This window comes from Pinus tabuliformis, chromosome 2_2 (assembly GCF_031772625.1).
Source record: "Pinus tabuliformis cultivar Carrire ecotype Pingquan chromosome 2_2, CPIR1, whole genome shotgun sequence".
Taxonomy (NCBI): domain Eukaryota; kingdom Viridiplantae; phylum Streptophyta; class Pinopsida; order Pinales; family Pinaceae; genus Pinus; species Pinus tabuliformis.
Window position 1 is genome coordinate 1314523460 of NC_142300.1, and position 23938 is coordinate 1314547397.

Genomic DNA, 23938 nt, shown 5'->3' on the forward strand with positions numbered 1-23938 from the left:
GCAAAGGCTACGACGTCTTCTTCATCAAGGAGAAAGTATACGTCAAACACCTAAGCTCAAAAAAGAAAATGCAGATCGGGATCAAAAGTAACAACTTTTATAGACTACCATTAGAATCACTAATGGCACTAATAGGCAGTCATGGAGACAAAGATTTCAACGAACTATGGCACAAAAGAATGGGACATTTGCACCATGGGGCTCTAAGAATTCTCAGGAGCACTGTAACAAAGTTCCAGATCTTAGTACGAAACGAGATGATGCATGCAGAGGATATGCTCTAGGAAAATATGCCAAACAGCGTTTCCTAAAAGTAAAAACAGGGCCAAAAGTGTACTAAGATTGATACACTCAGATATCTGCGGACCTATGTCCACTAAAGTTCTTAGTGGTGCCGAGTACTTCCTTACCTTCATTGATGACCACTCAAAGAAAACTTGGATTTATTTTCTGAAAACCAAGGACAAGGTTTTCTATCGATTCAAAGAGTTCAAGGCTCTGGTGGAGAATCTGACTGGGAAGAAAATAAAAGTTTTGCGCTCAGATAATGGTGGAGAGTATGTCGATAAGGACTTCACTGATTTTTGCACTAAGGAGGGCATCAGAAGAGAGTGGACAGCTCCTTACAATCCGGAGCAGAATGGAGTAGTAGAAAGGAAGAACAAGACTATTGTAGAAGCAACTAGGGCCATGATGTATGATCAGGATATGCCAAAATTCCTGTGGGCAGAAGCATGCAACACAGTAGTCTATGTTCAGAACAGGGCTCCTCACCCGGCATTGGACAAGATTACTCCAAAGAAAGCTTTCACAGGGGAAACGCCTGAAGTTAGTGATTTCAGGATATTTGGGAGTTTAGCATATTGTCTCATACCCGAGGAAAAGAGGAAAAAGCTGGATCAAACTGTGGAAAAAGGGTATCTAGTGGGATATAGCGAGAACGCTAAGGCATACAAAATCTATCTTCCAGGGAGCAGGAAGGTAGTGGTTTGACGAGATGTGAAGTTCATGGAGGACAGGGCTTCCAGAAAATCTCGTGAAATGCCTTTCGAGGAGCAGTCAAAAGAGGAGTTGTTGGTTAAACCTCTTCAACCAACAGAAGTAAAGAATTCTTCCTCGGGTCAGGAAGATTCACATGATGAGGAGGAGCTAACAAAAGCACCTGCTGGTAGAGGAAGAACCAGCAGGGAACTTCGTCAGATCCTACAAGATGCAAAGGACTTCATCAGTGCGCCAAGAAACAATAAGACGAAGCAAAAAAAGCCAGATAGATATCAGGGATAAGTAGAGCTTAGGATGGGGAGCCTGCCAGTTTCCAGGAGGCAGCTCAACATCAAGTTTGGCTAGATGATATGATAGAGGAGTACAACTCCATAATGATGAACGATGTCTAGGAGGTAGTGCCAAGGCCTCAAGATAGATCAGTCGAAGGTTCAAGGTGGATCTACAAGATCAAATACACTGCAGACAACATTGTAGAGAAATATAAAGCCAGGTTTGTGGCTAAGGGGTATGCTCCAAAGGAAGGAATTGACTACGAAGAGGCCTTCACCCCGGTAGCAAAGTATACATCTATTAGAACCGTGATATCTCTTGCAGCACAGATGGGGTGGAAGATTCATCAAATGGATGTCAAAACGTCATTTCTAAACGGGGTGATAGAAAAAGAGGTATACATTGAAAAACCAGAGAGCTTTGAGACACATGAGAAGAAGTCTCATGTATGCAAATTGAAGAAAGCCTTGTATGGGCTGAAACAGACACCTAGAGCATGGTATGGTCGAATCGATGGCTACTTGCAGAAAATGCGATTTGTCAAGAGTGACACAAATCCAAATCTCTACTATCTGGTTGTAGAGAATGAGCCTCTAATCTTAGTATTGTATGTGGATGATCTCTTTCTGACAGGATCATCCAGGCTCATCGGGGACTGCAAGAAGAATCTAGCCACAGAATTCGATATGAAGGATTTGGGACGAATGCATTATTTCCTAGGGTTGGAAGTTTGGCAACAAAAGGGAGAGATCTTCCTTGGGCAAGGGAGATATGCTACAGAAATCCTGAAGAGATTCAGGATGGAGGACTGTAGACCCATGGCTACTCCAATGATCACCAACTGGAAGAAGATTGATGCATCAGAAGACAAGGATGTTGATCCCACCTTATACAGGCAGCTCATAGGGTCCCTGATGTATCTAGTCAATACTAGGCCAGACATTTTCTATGCTGTCAACACCATCAGTCAGTTCATGGTGGAACCGAAGAGGGCGCACTAGGTAGCAGCCAAACATGTTCTCAGGTGTTTACAAGGAACAATGGATTATGGACTCTTGTACACTAGGAGTAAGGATATAAAATTGACTGGATTTACTGAAGCAGATAGGGCAGGAAGTTCAGTGGATCGGAAAAGTACCTTTGGGTATTGTTTCAACATGGGATCAGGAATGACCTCCTAGTGCAGTAGGAAACAAAAGTTTGTGGCTCTAAGCTCATCTGAGGTAAAATATATGGCAAAGAGCACAGCTTCGTGTGAGGCCATATGGCTCTAAAAACTACTTGTGAACCTATTCCAAAGAAAAGTGGAGGCGACCAGGATCATGTGCGATAATCAGAGTTGCATCAAGCTCTCTAAGAATCCAGCATTTCATGATCGCTCAAAGCATATTGATATCCGATGTTACTTTGTCAAAGACTGTGTCCAACGAGGAGCTGTACAGTTAAGCTACACTCCTACAGGAGAACAGGTGGCAAACATCCTCACCAAGGCCCTTGGAAGAATAGAGTTTGATTATTTCAGGGAAAATATGGGGATGATAAAGAATCCATTTCAGTAGCAGAAATGGGGGTGATGTTGCAGTGCAGATGCAGTGTTGGAAGAAAGGATCAGTAGCAGCACGGATGTAGAGGGAGCTGTCGTACAGATGCAGCAGTGGCAGTGGCAGGTCCATGGGCAGCAGTATAGGATGCAGCAGTGTAGAGGATGTTGGGCAGGGAGGCCTAGCATCAGCACAGGCACCGATGCTGGATGATCAGGTTGATACTCAGTGAGGAGTATTACTAGAGCACAGTCCTCGCTAAGAGGGAGTGTTGATTTGGGGTAGCATCGAATGTCCTCTAGCCATGAAAATTGGTGGAGAGACTAAAGCATATGAGATCTCCAAGACCCAAAAATGGTTTGGGCAGATTCTAACCGGTTTGGGAGATATTAAAATAATTAATATTTTTAATAGAGTTCCTAACTCTAAACTTAGGAAAAATAAAATATTAATGGGTATTAATATAAAACTGGGTTAGAAGGGTCTAAAAGTCATGGATCAAGCCAAATATAATCTTAGCCATTGATTAGAAATTTAATCTCGATTGTTGATGGACCAACAAGAAAAGTATAAGAAGAGGCTTGAGGGTCAGTTGGAGGACACACTGAGGGAGACCAGTCAGTTTGATTTCTGGAGCGGGGTTAGCTGAGAAATTCAAATTAGTGGTCTGGAGAGTAGTAGGAGGCAGCAAGTACGGAATAGAGAGTCAAGAGCAGCACCAGAAGACTAGCGCAGTGGTTAGAGAGGCAGACGCGGAGCCTCTCAGGCAGAGGCAACGGCAGTAGCAGACTGCGCAGTCACTGGAGGGCTTGCATGGGTGACGCAGAGAGGCCCAGTGCTGACGCAGAGAGGCAGGGGCTGACGCAGAGTGTCTGGGAGCTATGCAGAGGTCAGCGAAGCTAACGCTAAGACTAGAAGTGTTGGAGAATTTTTTTTCTCTCTGTTGGGTAAGCTAGTTTGGCACCCTGTTGTACTGAAGAATTGTTGAAAAATAAAATCCTCCCTTGCTGCATCGGTTTTCCCACATTGGGCTTTTCCAGGGACTGTTGTCCAAAATATCTATGTCAATATGTTGATTCTTGTGCATGTGTTTGTTCCTGTATTATGGTGTGATATCTGCAGCGGAATTTATTTTAATGTTTGTTGAAGGAATTTTATAAATAACTTATTGGAAAATAGGTTGGTAAAGTAAATCAGTTGTTGCAGTGATAGAATTTTCATAGACCTTGATGTGTCTTGACATGTAAAAATGATTTGAGTTGACTGATAGACCTGATATATATAGTCACTTGGCATAGTAACCTGACACATTAACTTCACTTGACATTTGACTTAATACATTGACTTGACAAGCAAGTTGACTACAGTTATCTTATCCTTGACATAGACCAATATAATTGTTAGTAGCTTAAAAACAACTTAACATCGACCTTATTATAGTCATAGTTCATTGCTATGAAGACCTAATTGGCGCTTCAATTGACATGACAAATGACCTGACACTTGGGCATGATATAGTGAGTTGTCTATTACATATGGTTGGCATTGAAGTAATATTTGACATAGACTATGATGACCTAAGAACTTGTAGTGATAAAGTTTGTACTGTCTTGTGACATAATCATGATCTTACAAGGTAGCAGTCCTTGAGGGAAATATCATCTTGTTGTACAGATGGATAGCAATCTATGATCAGTGATCAGCAGTAAGAAGACATGCGCTATTAGTTCTCTATGGGCAGAGTTTGAGAGCATTTGTAGCAGGTCATAGGAATGACCTAAGGCATCTTGGAGTATGCCATTATCAGATATTTGGGTTCAGCGTTTACTGTAATACAGGCAATTTGGGTCATTGATGTGATTGTCTGCATATGAGCTTTGATGCTTATTTATTCTGAGCAATACAGTGAACTAACAGTGTATGCACTGATCCATTTGAGCAATATAGTGGTTGGTGGTTAGTTTGAGTAGTTGACAGTGTTGAAAAGTGTAACTAGGTTCAGTCTTCCTAATATCTAATGTAATCATGATTTTATGTATTTGATGAAAAGAGAAAAAAGAAATTTTATTTTATTATTTTGAAGCATGGGTTTCATGTTCAAGGTCATTTTATTTATAAGTCGAGGACCCATCGAGTGCTTCTAGGGCTTTGTCATAAATTCTAGGAGTTAATTGAATCATTGTAATATGTAAGACGCCTTTGGGCATCTTGTATTATGTAAAGGAAATTTATTTGAGTCATAAAAGACCTTCCAAGAGAAGTCAACCTACCTGCACCAAGTCGGCCTCATGGAGGCAATTCGTACCCCTAGAAAGCCTATATATAATAAGAGGCATTCAACCTCATGGATCTGCTCTACTTGGCTTCACATCATTGTTTACTGTCCAGAATATTGCCATATTGACATCAATGACAACCTAGATTAACAAAGAAATCAAGATGAGTTTGGAAGAGCTTCTCCACTATTGATTTGGGGTAGCATCAGATGTGGTCAGCCACGAAATTTGGGGGAGAAGTTGGGGCACATGATATCTCCGATACCCAGAAAGGGTTTGGGCAGATTCTAAATAGATAAGGAGATATTAAAATAATTAATATTTTTAATGGAGTCCTTAAGTCTAAACTTAGGGAAAAGAAAATATTAATGTGTATTAATATGAATATATGTTAGAGTGATCCAAAAGACATGGATCAAGCCAAATCTAATTTTGGCCATTGATTAGGGACTTAATCTCGGCCGTTGATATGCCAACAGGAAAAGTATAAGAAGAGGCTTGAGGGTCACTTGGAGAATACACCAGAGTGATCAGTCATTCTATTCTCTAGAGCGGGGTTTGCTAAGAGAGATAGAATTAGTGATCGGGAGAGAAGCTGAGGGGCATTGAGTACAGAGAAATAGAGAAGGCAAAGATTATGCCAGGAGAGCAGCGCAACAGCCAAGGAGGGTGACGCAGAGCCAGAAAGGGCTCACACAGGGCCACACAGAGGCAGCCAAGTGCTGCGCAGAGGACCAGAGGGGCTAGCGTGGCTGACGCATAGGCTCCCAGAGCTGACGCAGGGCCTCCTGGGGATGATACAGGCCAAGGAAGGCTGATGCAAGGCCAGCACTGGACTAGGAGACGCTGATGCAGTCCAGTTTGGGCAGACGCTGGGGTTGCAGAGCAGTTTTGTGCTGAGGAACTGCTAGAAGGATTTTTCAGGGTTTCAGCGAGAAGATTTCTCTCAAACTGTGAGGTATAGCTGCTAAGGAAATTCTCTGATGGGTAGGCCAGTTTCGGCACCCAGATTGTACTCTGATATTGCTTAATAAGAAAACCCTCAGATCCTTTCCCGTATTGGATTTTTCCGGGGACATTGGTCCAAAAATAATGGTGTCATGTGGTGTGTTTGTTCTTGTTTCTTTTAGTTGTTGATCTGTAATATGTTGAGCGTGCACTGGTGTTTATTTTCAGTATTTACTTTGTAAATAACTTGTTAAAGAAAAATAACAAGTAGGTAGGAATAAATCAGAAAAAGTGCATAAAGGGTTTTTAACTAAGGAAAATTAGTAACTTCAACATCCACCAAGAAGCTATGTTAATGTTCTCAAGGAGCCCCTACACATGGAAAGAAATAACAACAATCAACAAAAGTTTGAGCCTCTTTCAAAGAAAAATAACCTCAAAAGACCATCAAGGGAAACCCACTCAACCAGGAATCAAACCATATTCCTTGGTCATTGCTTTTCATGTACAAATTTCGGGAACAAGGAAAAAGATTGTAGAGCCTATACCAAGAATGATTATGCAAGCAATAGAAGTTCTTATCAGACTTCCAGAGACCAATTTGCAAGCTACCAAACCAGAGGTCCTATTGGATACAACAGTGGAAACCATAATTCATTTGCTCCATTATTCAGGTACAATATAAAATGCTATCAATGTCACAATTTCGGACGTATAGTATGAAACTGTAGAAGTAGCATGAAGTGGTCACTAAAGAAAAACAGGGAACAAAATTGTCCTACCAAGGATAGAGAATATTCCAACAAAGTTTGGAGAAGAAAACAAGAGGAGCCAAGAATGAAAGTCATGAGCTAGTCACTGGTCTAAATTATTAAACTATCTTCAAGTTAAGTTCTCAAAGGCAGATAAACAAAGTGAAGACTAAACAGTGTAAAATGATTAATATTTGATCACACGAAGGTTGCAGAAGTACAGAAAAGGAAATCAAGCAAAACTTTGTGAATATAAGTACAAGCGAAAGAAAATCCAAGTATGTTACCAAAATCTTCAATAAAACAATCAACTCAAAAGCATGGAACATAGAGATATGACACACATACTTGAAGTGTTCAAAAGCTTAATGGGTGAAAATCAAAGTTTCCCAATGAAGCTTGCAAGATGACCCAAGTACATGCACTGAAAGAAAAAGTTAAGTTGGAATAAAAATGAAACAATTGAAGGATGTACTCTCTTGAAGATTCTACTGTCAGATGAGGTTATCGACCACATTGGACATGCACTTCAATCCCTAAAGAAAAGAAGCCATTGCTACAAACAACGTTTTCACATGACATATGAAGGGACAATTGACATTGTGATGCTAATGGTAAAAAATGTTGATGATCCTAGCATGGATTTGGATGTTAGAAGGAAGATGAAAATCAGAAGCACAAGCTGAAGGGGAGCACTAAAAGTTCTCAATGATAGAAATAAATGAGGCATTGCAGATAGGGGGAGCACATGTCAAAAAGTGATGAGAAGATGCTAACAGGGGGAGCACCCCATTTCCCATTGATGTCAAAGGGGGAGAAATGGTAGGATTGTTGTCGTCAATGACAAAGGGGGAGAATGTTGAGTGAAGTTGTCATTGACATCAAAGCCCTAGACATTGGATTGATGCCCTAGCCCTAGGAATAAAGACCTAGCTTTAGGAATCATGGCAAAGAGCTTGAAATGATGCCAAAGCCATAGAAGGAATATCAAGGCATGTGATAACAATTCAGCAAAATCCCTAAGGGCCCTAAGAATCTATCAAGAAGTGTTGCAAAAGGGTTTAAGCTCTCAAAAACAAATATGACAACGAGAAGAAGCCCTTTAGGAAAATCAAGAAATAAGTGGTCAAACTCAAGGCAAATGCAAAGGAAAGCTGCATTATCACATAGCCCTCGACGAGACCTTTCCAATGGTAGGTAGCATGCCTCCTAAATCACATCGACAGTAAAAGTAGATAGAACATGAAACAAAATGTAGAAGACGAGCCAAGATAAAGAGGACACCAAATTTGGTGGATGCCAGAGAAAAACCCCAATGTGGGGAATCCCTTTGATCAAATCTTCTTATTATTATATCAAATGTTCATCAGAGAGAGTACAAAAGTCAAAATTGACTTGCCAAATCACATTCAAAATAACCCTGTCAAATCTGCGATCAACTGCAGTCAAATTCAGCCCTAACCAAAAAGTCAATGGTGGTCAAATCAGCAGCAAAATGTCACCCTTGAAGCTCGGTAAACTTAGTCAAACTCAACTTGATTAGGAGGTCAAAATCAACCCAAAACATCCACAAGGTCAATGGTCAAACTTTTGTCGTAAAACCTGTGGCCAACCCACAATTTTCTGTCGCAATCAAAGTACCCAAAATACCTTGGTTCCTGTGCCAAAGTGTACAGCCTACCCAAACAAAAACCTGCCCAGAAAATTGAAGTCAAAGTCAACACTGGTCAAACTGCAGAAAAGTCTGAAATTTTTGGCCCTGTAATTTTTTCCAGAAATTCATCCTCCTTGTGCCACATGTAAGAGAGAGAGAGAGAGAACACCCAATGTTGTACAAACAAATGAGAGAAGGAGAGAGAAGAATGAGTGATGATGACGCCAAATGAGGTGAGAAGGCACTTGTATTTATACAAGTCATTGAGGATGAAGAGTCATGCCCATTGGGCTTCATGAGCCTACGTGATGATGTGGCCGACCTAAACAATTGTCGGCATAAATTCAAAAGCACACTTCTGCTTGTCCAAATTGGATGATCTTTATATCAATTTTGATCCTCTCGAAAAGAGGAATTTAATGCTATCATCATCTCTATCAAATGAGTTGTCGCAAGGTAGAATTTGGCCCTAGTTGCCAATTTTAACATATGTACTTGTTATGATGAACATCCATTGAAGTTATCATTTTATTGTTGTTGAAGTATGTCACTGAGCAAGTGCAATACCTTTCTTTTTTGCAAGTGAAGCTTTGGTTCATCACATTTCATTTTGCAAGTCATTTAAATTGCTATTTTACATGCTTTTGGATCATGAATGATAGTATCTTGGCTTAAAGCATCTCTTTGCAATTTACATCCTACAAGTGGATATCTCCTATCTAACATTGATTTGTTTTGCAGGATTACTTGTTATCTATTATATCTTATCTCAACAAGTGTTTATTATTTGAAGCAATCATTAAGCCACTGGTTTTACATGTTTATCTTTTGAATTATGTGTTGATGATTATTGAGAATATCTTTTATTCCATATCTTGTATTGTTCATCAAATTAACTTGCTCATAATCTTGAAGTAGTCCAATTGACCTTAGGATCTCCTAGTCCAATTGACCACTCCCCTTAGCTTACCTAGGAGAGAGCTTTAACGGAGAGAGTTAGGAATAGGTGACAGCCCCATCTCTTAGTTTTGCCACCAAGCTACACCTTGTGGGGTTAAGGGCTTTTTCTCACACTAACTTAGGTGTGTGTGTGCTAGGCAGCAACAACAGTACCCATTCTAGGACCCATGCTAGATTGTTTCGTAATAGGACTATGACACATGACCAATATTATTCTTTATCCTAGAAAGATCTAGAAAACCTAAAAGCACGAAAAAATGTTTTTGACTCAAACTTGAGTATGAAACCCATACTCCAAAATAAAAATATAATTTATATTTCTTTCTTTTTCTTTCTTTAGAAAGAATATACAATGTCATGATTACAATTGGGTCATTATGAAGACCGAAACTAGTTACAATTTTCAACAGGTCCAAATTCCTCGGCATTTTGTTTGAAACTTTGAACTTGAATCTGAACTTTGGGCATAAAAAAATTGAAAAAAATTAAAAATTTCCCAGCACATAGGAAGCAAACATAATTGTAATTGATAATTTTAAATTTTAAATGTCTCTTCTCACTCACTGAAGTTAACAGTGAACACACTTGGATTCGTTAAACAAGGGTTTGAATTTTTTAAACATGTAAACAATCTACGATAAACAATCTAGGGTAAATGAAGTCTGAAACGTTTTGATTCAAATTTCAAAGCAACAACAAACTAAAAACAAATTGATAGATGGATTTAAAAAGCCATTTGTGTTACAAAGACAGAGAGAAATTAAAATACATACCTGGCAGCAGCAAATCGGCACACTAAATCTCTCACGTTGAGCAGTGGATAAATCTCCAAATCCATGCCACAAAACTGGTAAATCTCCTCCCTTGGGCAGTGGCAAACACCACCTCTCTCCACAAGCACGAATGCAAAACATTACAGTGAAAAATTAGTGAAAATTTCACCCTTTTCCTCACTTATATGCGGCTCGAACACCTAACATGATTTTTTGGATCTACTCTTGCGTTTATCGTGACTTATACGATAAAATCACAAGTTTTTCATTTTTCAAAAAATCGCCAAAAACTTGGCCGATAACATCAGCCAGCTCAAAAACTCGTATTTTGCCGATGTAATCGTGATTTTATTGCAACTTTTTCCACAGGGAAATATACATGATGTGACACATCATTTTCATCATCAGTCATTCCTCTTCTCTCTTCTAGAACAGCCGCCCATGTTACAGAAAGAGACCGAATTAACTAGAGTTTGATCGAGTTATTAGTTTGAACATTGACCAAGCCACAGGAGGGCCAAATTTTACCTTAGTCAACTGCAGGTTGAACGCGTTGACCAGACAAGCCACAGGCCAAATTTTGACCAGTTTGATCACAGTCAACTGCAGGAGCCGGAGGCCAAAGTTTGACCAGTTTGACCACAGTCAACCACAGATTGACCATAGTTGACCGCAAGGCCAAATTTTACCAGAGTTGACTGCTTTGACTGGTTTTGACCAGTGTTATCTTGTTGCTGATTTTCACCAGGTTGAATCGTGTTTTTACTTGGACATCAGCACAGATTTCTAGACAATTTGGATATGTAAGCCTTGCTGAAGAATAATTTCTCCTAAAATACAAGTAGTTGGGTTTTCTCACAAGGTTGGTTTCCCAGGGTAAAATTGTTGTCACTATTGTGCATGGCTGTCTTTCTATGATCTTTACTGTTTCCGCTGCATTTACTATTGAGGTTTTCTGTTTACAATTGTTCAATGATATCAGTGGAATGAGATAAATTATTTAAAGATCATTAGGTAGTAATTATCAGATCAAAAATTTGGTTTCTAACTTTCTACTATGCATCTTGTAGAAAATTCAAAATGTTGTAACATTGATAAGCATTTTAAAAATCCATGATAAAAGTCTGTGTTTGCTGGAAAAACCTATGTTATTGGTTAAAAAACTCACTTCCAATTAATATTTGCTAGACATTGTTCTATTGGCAAGCCTTTGAGAAATAGTACCTGGAAAATCTTATAGAACTGATAGCACTCAAAGCTCTCCTTGATACTGTTGATCACATTAGCTAGTTGAAAAAGAGCATGTTTGTCAATCAATGGGAGATCCTTATACATAATAGCACTCTCTGGCTGTAAACATACAACAAATCAGGTAAGGACATGAACAAGAAAAAATCATATAATTGATCTGCTACTCAACATTTAATCTAAAAAGACTTATATTTTATTATACAACAATCAGTAAACAAGCGGCACTTAACAGTCGCTTTAAAAGGTTAAGATGATTGCAAACCAATATCATATTTCATGACTTTAAGAAATGTATGATATACTGACACAAAGAAAATTGATGACTGGCCATTTGTGCTGAAAAAAAAACTAGATGTGTTTCAACAAATCCCTCTGGTGGCTGATGTCCTAAACTTTAGAAGGAAATGCTTTAAAACTTGGTATAAATTTCTAATAACAATGGTCATGTTGGCACTTACTTTCCAGTCATGAAGATTTGAAAGAAGATATCTCAATGTTCCACGCAATTTTCTGTATGTCTCAGACATTTGCTTGAGAATTTGTGCACCAATCATCACATCACTTGTATAATCAACACTTGAAACCCAAAGCCGTAACACATCTGCTCCATATCCAGGTGCCTCCTGTATAGAAATCCTAATGTGGGTATACAATTATATAAAGATGTAAAAATGAAAGAGAGCATGAGATCAAACAAGTGACAATTACAAACCTTTTGATTTTTCCCACCCTCAATAACAGTCCATGGATCTATCACATTGCCAAGGGATTTACTCATTTTATGACCCCTCTCATCCAAAACAAATCCATGTGTTAAAACACTCTTGTATGGTGCCCGTCCTACATACACCAGAGGCAGAACAATTGGTCCTGATGAGGCATAACAAATGACAACTGTCTCTATCCCCGTTAATTTCAGTAAATAAAATCAAAATCTGTAGATAACCAATAATCATACTCCACTGTGGCATGTTTAAAAGGTTCTGACGTTGCCCCAGTATTATGCAGGATACAAGGATAATCTGCAAATTGGGAAAACAAATACAAGGTGCATTGGATAAAATGCAAATTACAACTGAGAGGCTGAAAAGGAGGTTTTAAACACTTCAACAGGATGATGGTCCTCCTTCCACATGTGACTGTAGATTGCCTTACTCCCTTGAGTACTATAGCCAGTTCCATATTTTCAGCACTTCCATCAACGATAAGAAGTGACAACCTTGAGGTTGAATAATCTATTCATGTAAATTTGTTGTAAATACATTTAGAAGATACTACAGTATATGTTATTAATAGATTTCATCAAAATAGAAAATTGAGTACCTAGGTGGGAATCCCAAAATTTTGTTCAACACAAATTTTAGAAATAGAAAATAATCAACGTTTAGAATAATGATGACTGTAATCAAGATGAATCAAATCCTTTACCAAGCACATAATACATGGAAAGCTCAAGCTTCTGACAATCAAGGGCCCTTATCTTGGATTGATATCACATCAATGAAATCAGAGAGGTTTTTACTTAGCATCAGTCAAAGCTAAACTAGCCAGAGCTCAAACGCGATTAAAAATTCCTAGCATCAAGAAGAAAGCAAGGATTTAATGTCAAACACACATCCTTGAATTTCCATACCAATTACTCAATTGCAATAAATAATTTCTACCCTCATTGCAAAGGACTTTATTTTCATTGTCGTCAAGTTTAACTAAAAGACATCATGGAAAATTGATTTCATGGCCTCTGCAAAAAAACATACTAATAATCCCCATTTAATTAAAGATACCAATTGAAGAGCTTTTAATCCTGATATCCCATCATCCATCTCAACCACAGATCAATCTAGCATTTCATTAAGCAATGTCCCCTCAAGTTGTAACTGAAATCATTACGAGAAGAGTAAGGTCAAATTGTCCCCACCTGTAGTTGCAATGCTAGTTAACAAGGAGCTCTGAAACCAGCCTCTATGCTGATCACTTCCTTCAAGATATAAATCGGAAGGCCAAAACAGCCCCTCTCTTCCTTTCACAACAGCAGCCCATGAAGTCCCTAATTACACGCCGCCACAAGACACAAACTGGAGTCAACCATGGAATGAAAAACTAAGATTTCAAAAGCAGCATTTTCAAACATAAAACTCATCTCTCAGGTTTTACCATGACAACTGCCAACTTAGAATGAAACATAACATTAGTCAATAATTTATTTGGGCCAGTTAAGGCTTATTACATATGACGAAGCCATTTACATGAAAAATATTACCTCATTTCAACTGAAATTCAATTATAAAGATACTTATAAACCACTATAAAAATGCAAGCAATACATTCCAATCATTTTTAAATAATATCATATTGTACTAATTTAGTTGCATTTAGAACAACCTATTTACAATGTGCACCTATTGCGGTGCAAACAAAGTAGGGTTGTGGAAAAAGGTGTAATTGAGGTGTTTGTTGAAAGCATTTGCACTCCTCATCATACCACATGTTCATGGGACGAGAATTGGACTTATAGGAAAAGGAGGAGCTAATGGTTTGAGGGTAAGAGCTATGGGTCACTTCTATAATTCCATAGGAAAGATAACAATACTTGGACAAGGCTGAATCCACAGACCTGAAACTAGAGGGGCAGGGCACACGGGGCAGAGAAGAAGCTCATTAAGGAGGGTAATGTAGACATCATGGTACTGTTAACCACTATATTTGCTTCCAAGAAAGCTTGAGGGTTAAAGGCCAGCATTTATCATCTTGCTGGTGACTAATGATGGATTTCAGGCATTGGTATATGAGTCATAGGTTTTGGTTGCATTATGAAGTTCCAGGCACAGGCACATCTGATTGAATTTGTTCCTATTCTGGAGACAAGTTGCACAGAACTTGGTCATGATGGAGGGATTATTTTTCAGCGTTTGAGGTTTGGGTGCTTGTATGCCAATTTCGAGCACACTCTTGTATTCCTCTCGAGAAATCAAGCCCGATGAGTATACATCCAGCAGTATCTAAAGAGTTTCTAATTTTAGCAGTTAAGTGACATGTGGCAGCCTTCATATTGTGACACATGGCTTCCTTAGAGAATGACATTTGGCATGATGAGGTGTGAACGTGTTAATGAGATTGGAATGCATGCATGAAGTTCAAGAGAGATAACTAGAGTGCGTGCCTTAATTAGAAGAAGAGGTGGCCATTGGTGGTAATCCCGAGGAAGATTCTATCAGTTAATTGATTCTTACTCCCAGTTGTCTGAAGCATGCACACTTAACTCACCTTTTCTTTTGTGTTAACTAGTCCTTTCCCTTTCATGTGAGTTTTCTCTCTCTTAACTTGTCTTCCCACTCCACTTCTCACCACCTCACTCATGACTACTCTTAACTAAGTTTGACCCCACTTCTCGCTTGAGATCTATCCCCACTCATCCCACTTTAACTCATTCTCTCACTCCTATTTCATTTCGACTCCACTCTACTCAACAACCAATTAATTTGTACCACTCACCTTCTCTAGAACTCACATGATGGATCAGAGAGACATGTGCTAGTATCACTTCACCACCCATGTGCATGCATCCTCACTACTTCTCTAGTGTGACTGGGATCAGCCAATAGCTCGTATCTCGCATTGTTAAGGACACTTGTCTTTTCTCATAGCTCGTTCATCTAGGATGTATCACCAAAGAAATTAAAAAAGAAGGGATGAAGGCATTGTTGCGGCAAAATCTAGCAAGCCTTGCAAAGGGAAACCCTACAAGGTATAAACTAGACAAAGAAACAACAGTGGGCTAGTGGCATATTGATATTACCCACCACCAGTAGGTGACCCCATAGGAGAATTTTTATCCTAGATTGTCTTCAGCCAGCAGCCCATGACAACCACTAGTCTAGTCAATATATGTGCCAGTTGATCTCTTCTCCTTGAGCCAGTCGTATGTCCCCTCACCCATCTGTGGAAAGCATATGTTTGAAGGTGGGTCATCGAATCCTAAAGGTATGTCTTTCATTATGCAATCAAGTGTGTATGCTTGTTTTTTCCATGGGCACATTGGGTATGGATCAAGGTTACTTGGGAGCGGGAGCGAAAACAGGGAGCGGGAGCGGAAGCGGGAAGGGGAGCGACATTTTCAGAAGCTCCCGGTTTGGGAGCGATTCAGGGAGCGCTTATATATATATATATTATATTTTGATGCATATATGTCAACAAAAGCATGTAGAATGATGAATTAGATATAAAAAACATAGAATGAACCATATAACAACAATCACCTAGAAGTTATAATCTTTATCAACCACGTCCACAAATTAGTAACATACAACATATTGAGTCTCATGATTGATCAATCTTAGAGTTTCAAGCTTTAAAATTTCAATATATAACATTTATCATAATTGATCACCAAAGTTGTACTTGTAAGCTAAGTGTTGAAATTTCTAAGTATTACCCGTTAGAAATTTTATCTGTATTTTTCTGATTTATTTCTCCTACTTGTTAATTACGAACAAGTTATTTAAACATATAAACATCGAAATAAACACAATATAGTCTCAACCATCTACAGATCAACAGTTGAAAGAAATAGAAAACACACAAGTGACACTGTTATTTTTGGACAACTCGTCCCCGGAAAAACCCAACTTGGGAAAACCGGTGCAGCAATTCTGAGGGTTTATTTTATTATGCAGTCTATCCTTGAGTACAACTGGGTGCCAAACTGGCTCACCCGACAGAGAAAAATAACCGGCAATAATACCTCTCTTTTCGGAAGCAGATATTCAAAAACATTTCCCATGAAACCCTCTCCAGCACAACTGAAGCACTGCGTCAACCCTCCTGGCCTCTGCGTCAACCTCAAAACCCTCTGCATCAGCCCTCCTGGGCACTGCGCAACCTCTATAGTCTTCTGTATCACTCCTACTGCCCTCTGCATGGATGACACAGGCCCTCTCACCTCTGTGTTGTCTTAGCTAGCCTCTGCGTCGCCTTCTCTAGCTTTTGCTTCTGCCTCTCTGCCTCTACGTTGGTCTCTCGCCACTATCTCTACCTCTCTGTCAGTACTCACTACCCCTCGCTGCAAACTGATCACTGATTCTACTTTTCTTAGCAAACCCCGCTCTAGAAAATCGAATGACTGATCACTCTAGTGCGTTCTCCAACTGACCCTCAAGCCTCCTCTTATACTTTTCATGTTGGTCCTTCAACGACCAAGATTACATCTCTAATCAACGGCTAAGATTAGATTTGGCTTAATCCATGTATTTTGGAACCTTCTAACCCAATTTTATATTAATACCCATTAATATTTTATTTTACCTAAGTTTAGACTTAAGAACTCCATTAAAAATATTAATTATTTTAATATCTCCCAAACCGGTTAGAATCTACCCAAGCCATTTCTGGGTCTTGGAGATCTCATGCGCTTTAACCTCTCTGCCAATTTTCATGGCTAGAGCACATCCGATGCTACCCCAAATCAACACTCCCTCTTAGCGAGGACTGTGCTCTAGTAATACTCCACACTAAGCATCACTCTGATTATACGGCACTAATATCTGTGTTGATGCTAGGCCTCACCGCCCAACATCCTCTGCACTGCTGCATCCTGTACTACTGCCCATGGCCCTGCCACTGCCACTACTGCATCCGTACGGCAGCTCCCTTTGCATCCATGCTGCTACTGGTCCTTTCTCCCAACACTGCAACCCCCTCTCATCATGTTGCATTGTGCTACTGCCAACTTCTACTGCAATGCAACTCAATTACTAAGAAGTAAGTAATTGTTCCACCCAACTGTTGACATCCCTGTCAGGCTAGAAACACTCCCGATGTTGAAGCTCTCTCTGTTGCTAACAAGTGCTCCCTCTACTACCTTTGTGATGCTGCAACAACTCCCTGCCTCTCGCACCACTGCAAACCTTTTTGTGCCATCCTGCACTGTTGCAACCCTCTCTATGCCTCTCGCACTGCTACAACCTACTAGCTCTGCGTTTCCCGGAACTCCTGCACTATAGCACTCTCTGTCGCTTCATCCGCATCCATTTCTAACGACATCCACTAGTCTTGCTACTCTCTCTTTTGGGCTCCCGTAGCAAGGTATAATCCAAGAGTTTGGGTACCTTAAGGATCCTGCCCCTCATCACCTGCAGTCTTCTTGACTACAGCTCGATGTCTCCCCACCTCTTCTCTAGAGGTACATGAGCACTCATGGCACAATCGTCATCCTCCTCTACCTCCTTTTCCACCTTCGTTGGTGTTGCCTTGGAGTCAAACGCCTCTCCCTTGTTCTTCTTCCTTGGACACTGGTTCACATCATGACCCAGTTCCCCATGGTTGAAGCACTTAACCTTGGAGAGGTCCCTTTTCTTCCTCTTCTCCTGCTTCCCTGCAGATGCCAGAGTTGCATCCTCTTCCTCTTCCTTCTTCATCCGGAATCCTTTGCTGCTACTTCCCATCTTGCTCAGTTGTTTGATTGGCGAAGAGATGCCCACAATTCTTCCCAATCTGGAATATTTGCTCTACCCAAAATGCTCTGGACAAATGTCTCCCACTCCTCGGAGACTACGTTTAGGTTGGTCCTCCACATCCATTCCTAATCTGACGTTGCCCCTATGGAAGTCAGTTGGTCCTGGATCTCCTTCAACCTCCCGAGGAAGTGATCTATTTGCTCCCCCTTCTGCATCTGGTATGATCGCAGCTGATTCTCAAGTAACATCTTCCTCTGCACGAAAATATGCTGGTACAACGTCTTCAAGGTGTCCCACATTTCCTTTGTCGTATCCTTCTCGGCAATATGTTGGACCACATGATCCTTGACCCCATCAAGGATGATGCATTTCGCCTTGGCCATTGCCTCCTCGTACTTCTCATTATCAGTCGGGTCAACTGGGATAGTCACTGTTCTCAAGGCGAAGGCCTTGATGCAATGTCTATCTAGAATGGACAGGATCCTGGCCTTCCAGACCACAAAGTTGGACACCCCATCTAGCCTGTCCTAATCCCTCAGTCCATTCATGGCCATCTCTCTGCTCTCCCTTTGACTCCTTCGAGTGTCTACTTCCCTCTGGAAGTTCTCTCTTCGACTCCCTCTAAGTCGCTACTTCTGTCCTGGAAGTTCTCTACTCGATTTCCCTCCTGGAAATCCACCTGCCAGCTGTCGAGTCGCACCTCTCCGATCTCATGTGCACCTACAACAATGATCTGGATTCCTTGGCTAGAAATTTGCCTCGGTAGCGACTCCCTCTACCTTGGTTTTTCTCGTTAGGTACTGTTATGTCCACAGCACCCCACCAACTTCACTTCTCGCAAACTGCCCACAACTTCCTAAACCCCAGCAACCGAAGAACTAAGCCTCTAGATTCTATACAATCCCGGCACTGGCTGAAATGCTCCCCTAGCCAACTGCATCAACCCTCTTGGTCTCTACGTGAGCCTCTTTCTGCCCTCCTCAGCCTCTGCGCTGGCCTATCTCTGGCCTCGACTGATGACGAAGTCCCTCTGCGTCAACCTTTCTCCGTTGCTTTCTGCTAGGAACAGCTTCTGTCACTCGGGACAGTTGTTTCTGCTGCAAATGCTCTGCTTCAGCTGGTGCCTTCAGCTCTCATGTGATCTCCAAACCACGCTCTGATACCATATTCAAATTTCTAAGTATTACCGATAGAAATTTTATCTGTATTCCTCTGGTTTATTTCTCCTACTTGTTAATTACGAACAAGTTATTTAAACATATAAACATCGAAATAAACACAATACAGACTCAACCATCTACAGATCAACAGCTAAAAGAAATAGCAAACAAACAAGTGACACCGTTATTTTTGGACAACTCATCCCTAGAAAAACCCAACTTCGGAAAACCAGTGCAACAATTCTGAGGGTTTATTTTATTATGCATTCTATCCTTGAGTACAAGTGGGTGCCAAACTAGCTCACCCGACAGAAAGAAAGAAAAAAAAAACAGAAGTAATACCTCTCTATTCGGACGCAGATATTCAAAAAATATGCCCCACGAAACCCTCTCCAACACAACTGAAGCACTACGTCATCCCTCCTGGCCTCTATGTCAGCCTCAAAACCCTCTGCATCAGCCTTCTGAGGCACTGCATAGGCTCTACGGCCTTCTGCGTCACTCCTGCTGCCCTTTGCGTGGATGACGCAGGCCCTCTGGCCTCTACATTGTCTCAGCTAGCCTCTGCGTGGCCTGCTCTCGCTTCTGCGTCTGCATCACTGCCTCTGCGTTGGTCCCTCGGCACTATCTCTGCCTCTCTATCAGTACTCACTGCCCCTCACTGAAAACTGATCATTGATTCGAATTTTCTTAGCAAACCCTACTCTAGAAAATCGAATGACTGATCACTCTAGTGCGTTCTCCAACTGACCCTCAAGACTCTGCTTATACTTTTCCTGTTGGTCCTTCAACGGCCGAGATTACATCTCTAATCAACGACTAAGATTAGATTTGGCCTGATCCATGTCTTTTGGAACCTTCTAACCCAGTTTTATATTAATACCCATTAATATTTTATTTTTCCTAAGTTTAGACTTAGGAACTCCATTAAAATATTAATTATTTTAATATCTCCCAAACCGGTTTAAATCTGCCTAAACCATTTCTGGGTCTTGGAGATCTCATGTGCTCTAGCCTCTCCACCAATGTTCATGGCTAGAGCACATCCGATGCTACCCTAAATGGACACTAAGTGTAACCATTACAACGAAGAATATCTAACATGAAATGAAGCAACTTTCAACTTTCACAAAGCATCATATTCATAATTCATTACCAATGAGTTATAATTGCCAACTTCACACTTCAAACTTAAATTTTCATATATTGTTTACAAAAAATATCATAAAAAATATGAAAGAGTCAACAGTGATTAAAAGTTAAAGCTACTAGAAACAAGAAAGGACAAGTAAATCTATCATCTACAACTTCCTCTTCCCACCACGAATATTGTCTAATTTCTGAGCCGGTCGTGGTGGTCTTCTAGGAGTCTCCTCTTGCACAGTCCCACTACCCAAACCAAAAGGCAAATCCCCTCCACGTGTGGATGCACATGGAGGAGGTGACAACAAAGGAACAAGAGTTGGAACTCGAGCACTGCTACTGGATGGTGGGGGTGGCATGGTTGTTGTTGCTTCATCTTCATCTCTCATAAGTTTTGCTACCGATTCTTCAAGATGTATAGTTACATCCTTCAAATCATCATCCTCTGGGTGGTTGTCCCAAATTTTATAAGTTGGATCCTCATAAGCCCGATCACAGTAATGACTCAACACCCTCAAGTTTTAGTGCACATAAGCCAAATTTTCTGCCTAGTTTTCATTGAGTCTATTTCTTCTCACATTATGTATGAAGTTGTAGGTGCTCCAACACCTCTCTGCAGAAGAAGTTTTTACAACCTGTGAGAAAATTTTTTTCGCCAATTTTGGCGAAAGTCCCATGCCGCCATATGCTTCTCACCATGTGAGAACATCAAATCTATCTCTATCTTCCATTGCATGCAAAGAACCAAACAAACCAGTGCAACTGAAGTATCTGCCTAATTCAAGATGCAAATTAGCACACTCCTCCCTGGCAGGTACCAACATGTCTAATGCTTGCATATATCTTGTAGATACCTCTGGATCTGTATGGGGTTTGACCCTAACCCCACCCCCATGTGCAAGTTAGCCCAACCAAGATGGGGAGTAGTATTTTGGCATAAGGATATATGCCAAGGCATGTAGTGGAACATTAAGTTTATTCCACCTTGTACACACACAATTGTGAATCTGAAGCGAACAAAGTTCCTTCTTAAGATTAATTACTCCAAAAGACTTGGAATATCAAATTATCCATTAAGGATATAAATATTATATTAAATATGTGAATAAGAATAAGAATGATGATGATAATGATTTACAATGAGAACAAGAGGCTTGCTTATATATCACACAAGCATCTCTTCATGAAGAGTCATGTCCTATTAGACATGCCTCTTCAACCTAATTATTAGTTGAACTTAACTATTATTTATAATTATTATCTTTTACATTATATTTATATTATTTATATATTTTATTCGTTACATTGCCTCCTTCCTCAAAAAGCTTTGTCCTCAAAGCTTGTCGATAAAAAAAAAACTTGATCTCTTTTTCGGCTTTGAAAGTCTTTCTGTTTTGGAATAGTCATCCTCGTCGATACAAGTTGATATGATCTTCTTAGTGACAAACAAATTTGTCGCACCGAGAGGGATCAGACCATCCCAGATTAATCTCCTGTATAGCATTCTGATCACTAGAATTTTGTGACGACTTGTTAGCATAAGACTGGATTGAGATTACATCACTATTATCCGAAACATCAGTTTGTTGTTTCGGTTCTGACTTGTTCAAATATGTAGCATGGTTGATTCGTCTGTTCTCATGATTCGGATGCCGATATGGAACCTTTTTTGTTTGATTTTTCCTCACTGGGCATGCAACAATTTTTATATTTTCTTCTGGCGAAGATGTTGAGTTTGTTATGAAACATTCATTGGGGATGTTCATCGTTTGAATTGCAACATCCACGCGCATCTTTTCTTCAACTTGCTTGTCTTCTTCCTGAGTTGTGACATTCACTGAATCGGTATGTATTATTTCGTCATCAACTTGAATTCCTACATTTGATGCTTCCTTCTTGATAAGTTGTTGTACCTGGTTTTCTAATGACTCCTTATCTTTCTTTAGTATCTTAATTTGCATCAGCAATTTTTCACTATGGTTTTTAAGTCAAGAAACTTCTCCATTTTTGTCAATAGTGATTTTGTCAATTTCATTTTGCATATTTTGTAATACTTTTTTACCTTCTTGAGAAATTACTTTTGAAATATCCGATATATCTTCTATCATTACTGAACTAGGTTTCAGTGTAACATCTTGGAGCGTTATTTTCTTCTTCTTGTAAGAAAATGTTAAAAACTTTTTCTTAGTATTTAGAATAAAGGAACCTAGAGTTTTCATCCATGGTGATCCCAAAACAATGTCACTATCGTTAAAAGATAGGGTTTGCACAGTGAATTGTGAGGTAAAAGTATAATCTCCAATATTTAGGTGTAAATTGCTTATATCGTATTGTTTGCCAAAAAAATTTGTTTCAACTATATTTGATTCAGGAATCACCAATTGATTAGCACATTTAGGACTAACATAATTACTTCTTTCAGTAGGACTGATAGAGATTATGATGTCTCTTCCTGCGAGTGATCCTTTGATGTTAAATAGTGTGCGAACACATGTACTACGGGTTTCAGGAAACCTTTCATTACTAGTCTCCATTTTTTCCTTGATGTTTTTACGTAAACAATATGTCAACTGGAGCTATTTTTATTATAAAATATCACTTATTTCTCCTAGATATATTTTTCAAATATTCTCTTCTTCTACTTTTTCTGGTTCGCTTTTCTAATAATAAAATTATATATATTATAAAATTATAATTATATAAAATTTATATATACTTTATAATTATATAAAATTTATATATACTTTTTTGAGACCCACTTTTCCTTTTATATGTAACTATATAAGGCTTATATAGTATCCTTTTTTATAATTATAATAATATTTTTTTCTCGGAAAATTTGGATGAGACATGACTCTTGGCACGGTCACAATCTTTAGATTTGAACGATTAAAATTATTTAGATCACACTTTTTTCTCTCCAATGTTATCAAAATATCTTTTACTTTTAAAATAACATGGGTTGTTTTTAAAACCTCCTGTAAAAAGTAATATTTATCTTTCACGTAAGAGCTTTTGTATTCTTGTTTCTTTAACTTTTAAAATACCATGGGCTATTACCATGGGTTGTTTTTAAAACCTCTGTTAAAATGTTCTCCACGTAAAAAGCAAAACGTATTCCTTTTGTTTTTTGTTTTTATTTTTTTCCTTTAACTTTTTAAAATACCTTGGGCAATTACCATGGGTTGTTTTTAAAACCACGGGCTTCTCCAAAAGCTTTAAATATACTTGGTATGAGATTTTGTATCCATTTTGTTTTTTGTTTTTTACTTTTTATTTGCTTCGTCTTTTTTTAGTTTATTTACTTATATTTTTTTTTGTTAAATTTTTTTTTTTTAATGGCCAAAGGCCTAAAAAATGAAGAATCTCCCAATATATAGCGAAACGCTTCAATTATGACAGCAACAAGGTTGATGATAGGTTGATAGCCAAAGGCCTGGTGATCAGCCAAACGTGGCTCTGATACCACATGAAGCGAACAAAGTTCCTTCTTAAGATTAATTACTCCAAAAGACTTGGAATATCAAATTATCCATTAAGGATATAAATATTATATTAAATATGTGAATAAGAATAAGAATGATGATGATAATGATTTACAATGAGAACAAGAGGCTTGCTTATATATCACGCAAGCGTCTCTTCATGAAGAGTCATGTCCTATTAGACATGCCTCTTCAACCTAATTATTAGCTTAACTTAACTATTATTTATGATTATTATCTTTTACATTATATTTATATTATTTATATA

General features: G+C 39.2%; 1 protein-coding gene across 2 annotated transcripts in view; it reads right to left on the reverse strand.

The window, feature by feature from the left end:
- OVA2 (tRNA synthetase class I (I, L, M and V) family protein) overlaps positions 1–23938 on the reverse strand; it is a 391242-nt gene that overhangs the window by 93993 nt on the left and 273311 nt on the right. Inside the window, exons 15-18 of one of the 2 annotated variants that reach the window (XM_089406156.1) lie at positions 13349–13477; positions 12143–12300; positions 11889–12053; positions 11404–11529 (exon numbers count right to left, since the gene is read on the reverse strand). In XM_089406156.1, coding sequence (XP_089262282.1) covers positions 11404–11529; positions 11889–12053; positions 12143–12300; positions 13349–13477 — 578 coding nt within the window. The remainder of the gene's footprint in view (positions 1–11403; positions 11530–11888; positions 12054–12142; positions 12301–13348; positions 13478–23938) is intronic. The other variant, XM_089406157.1, reaches the window with a different exon arrangement.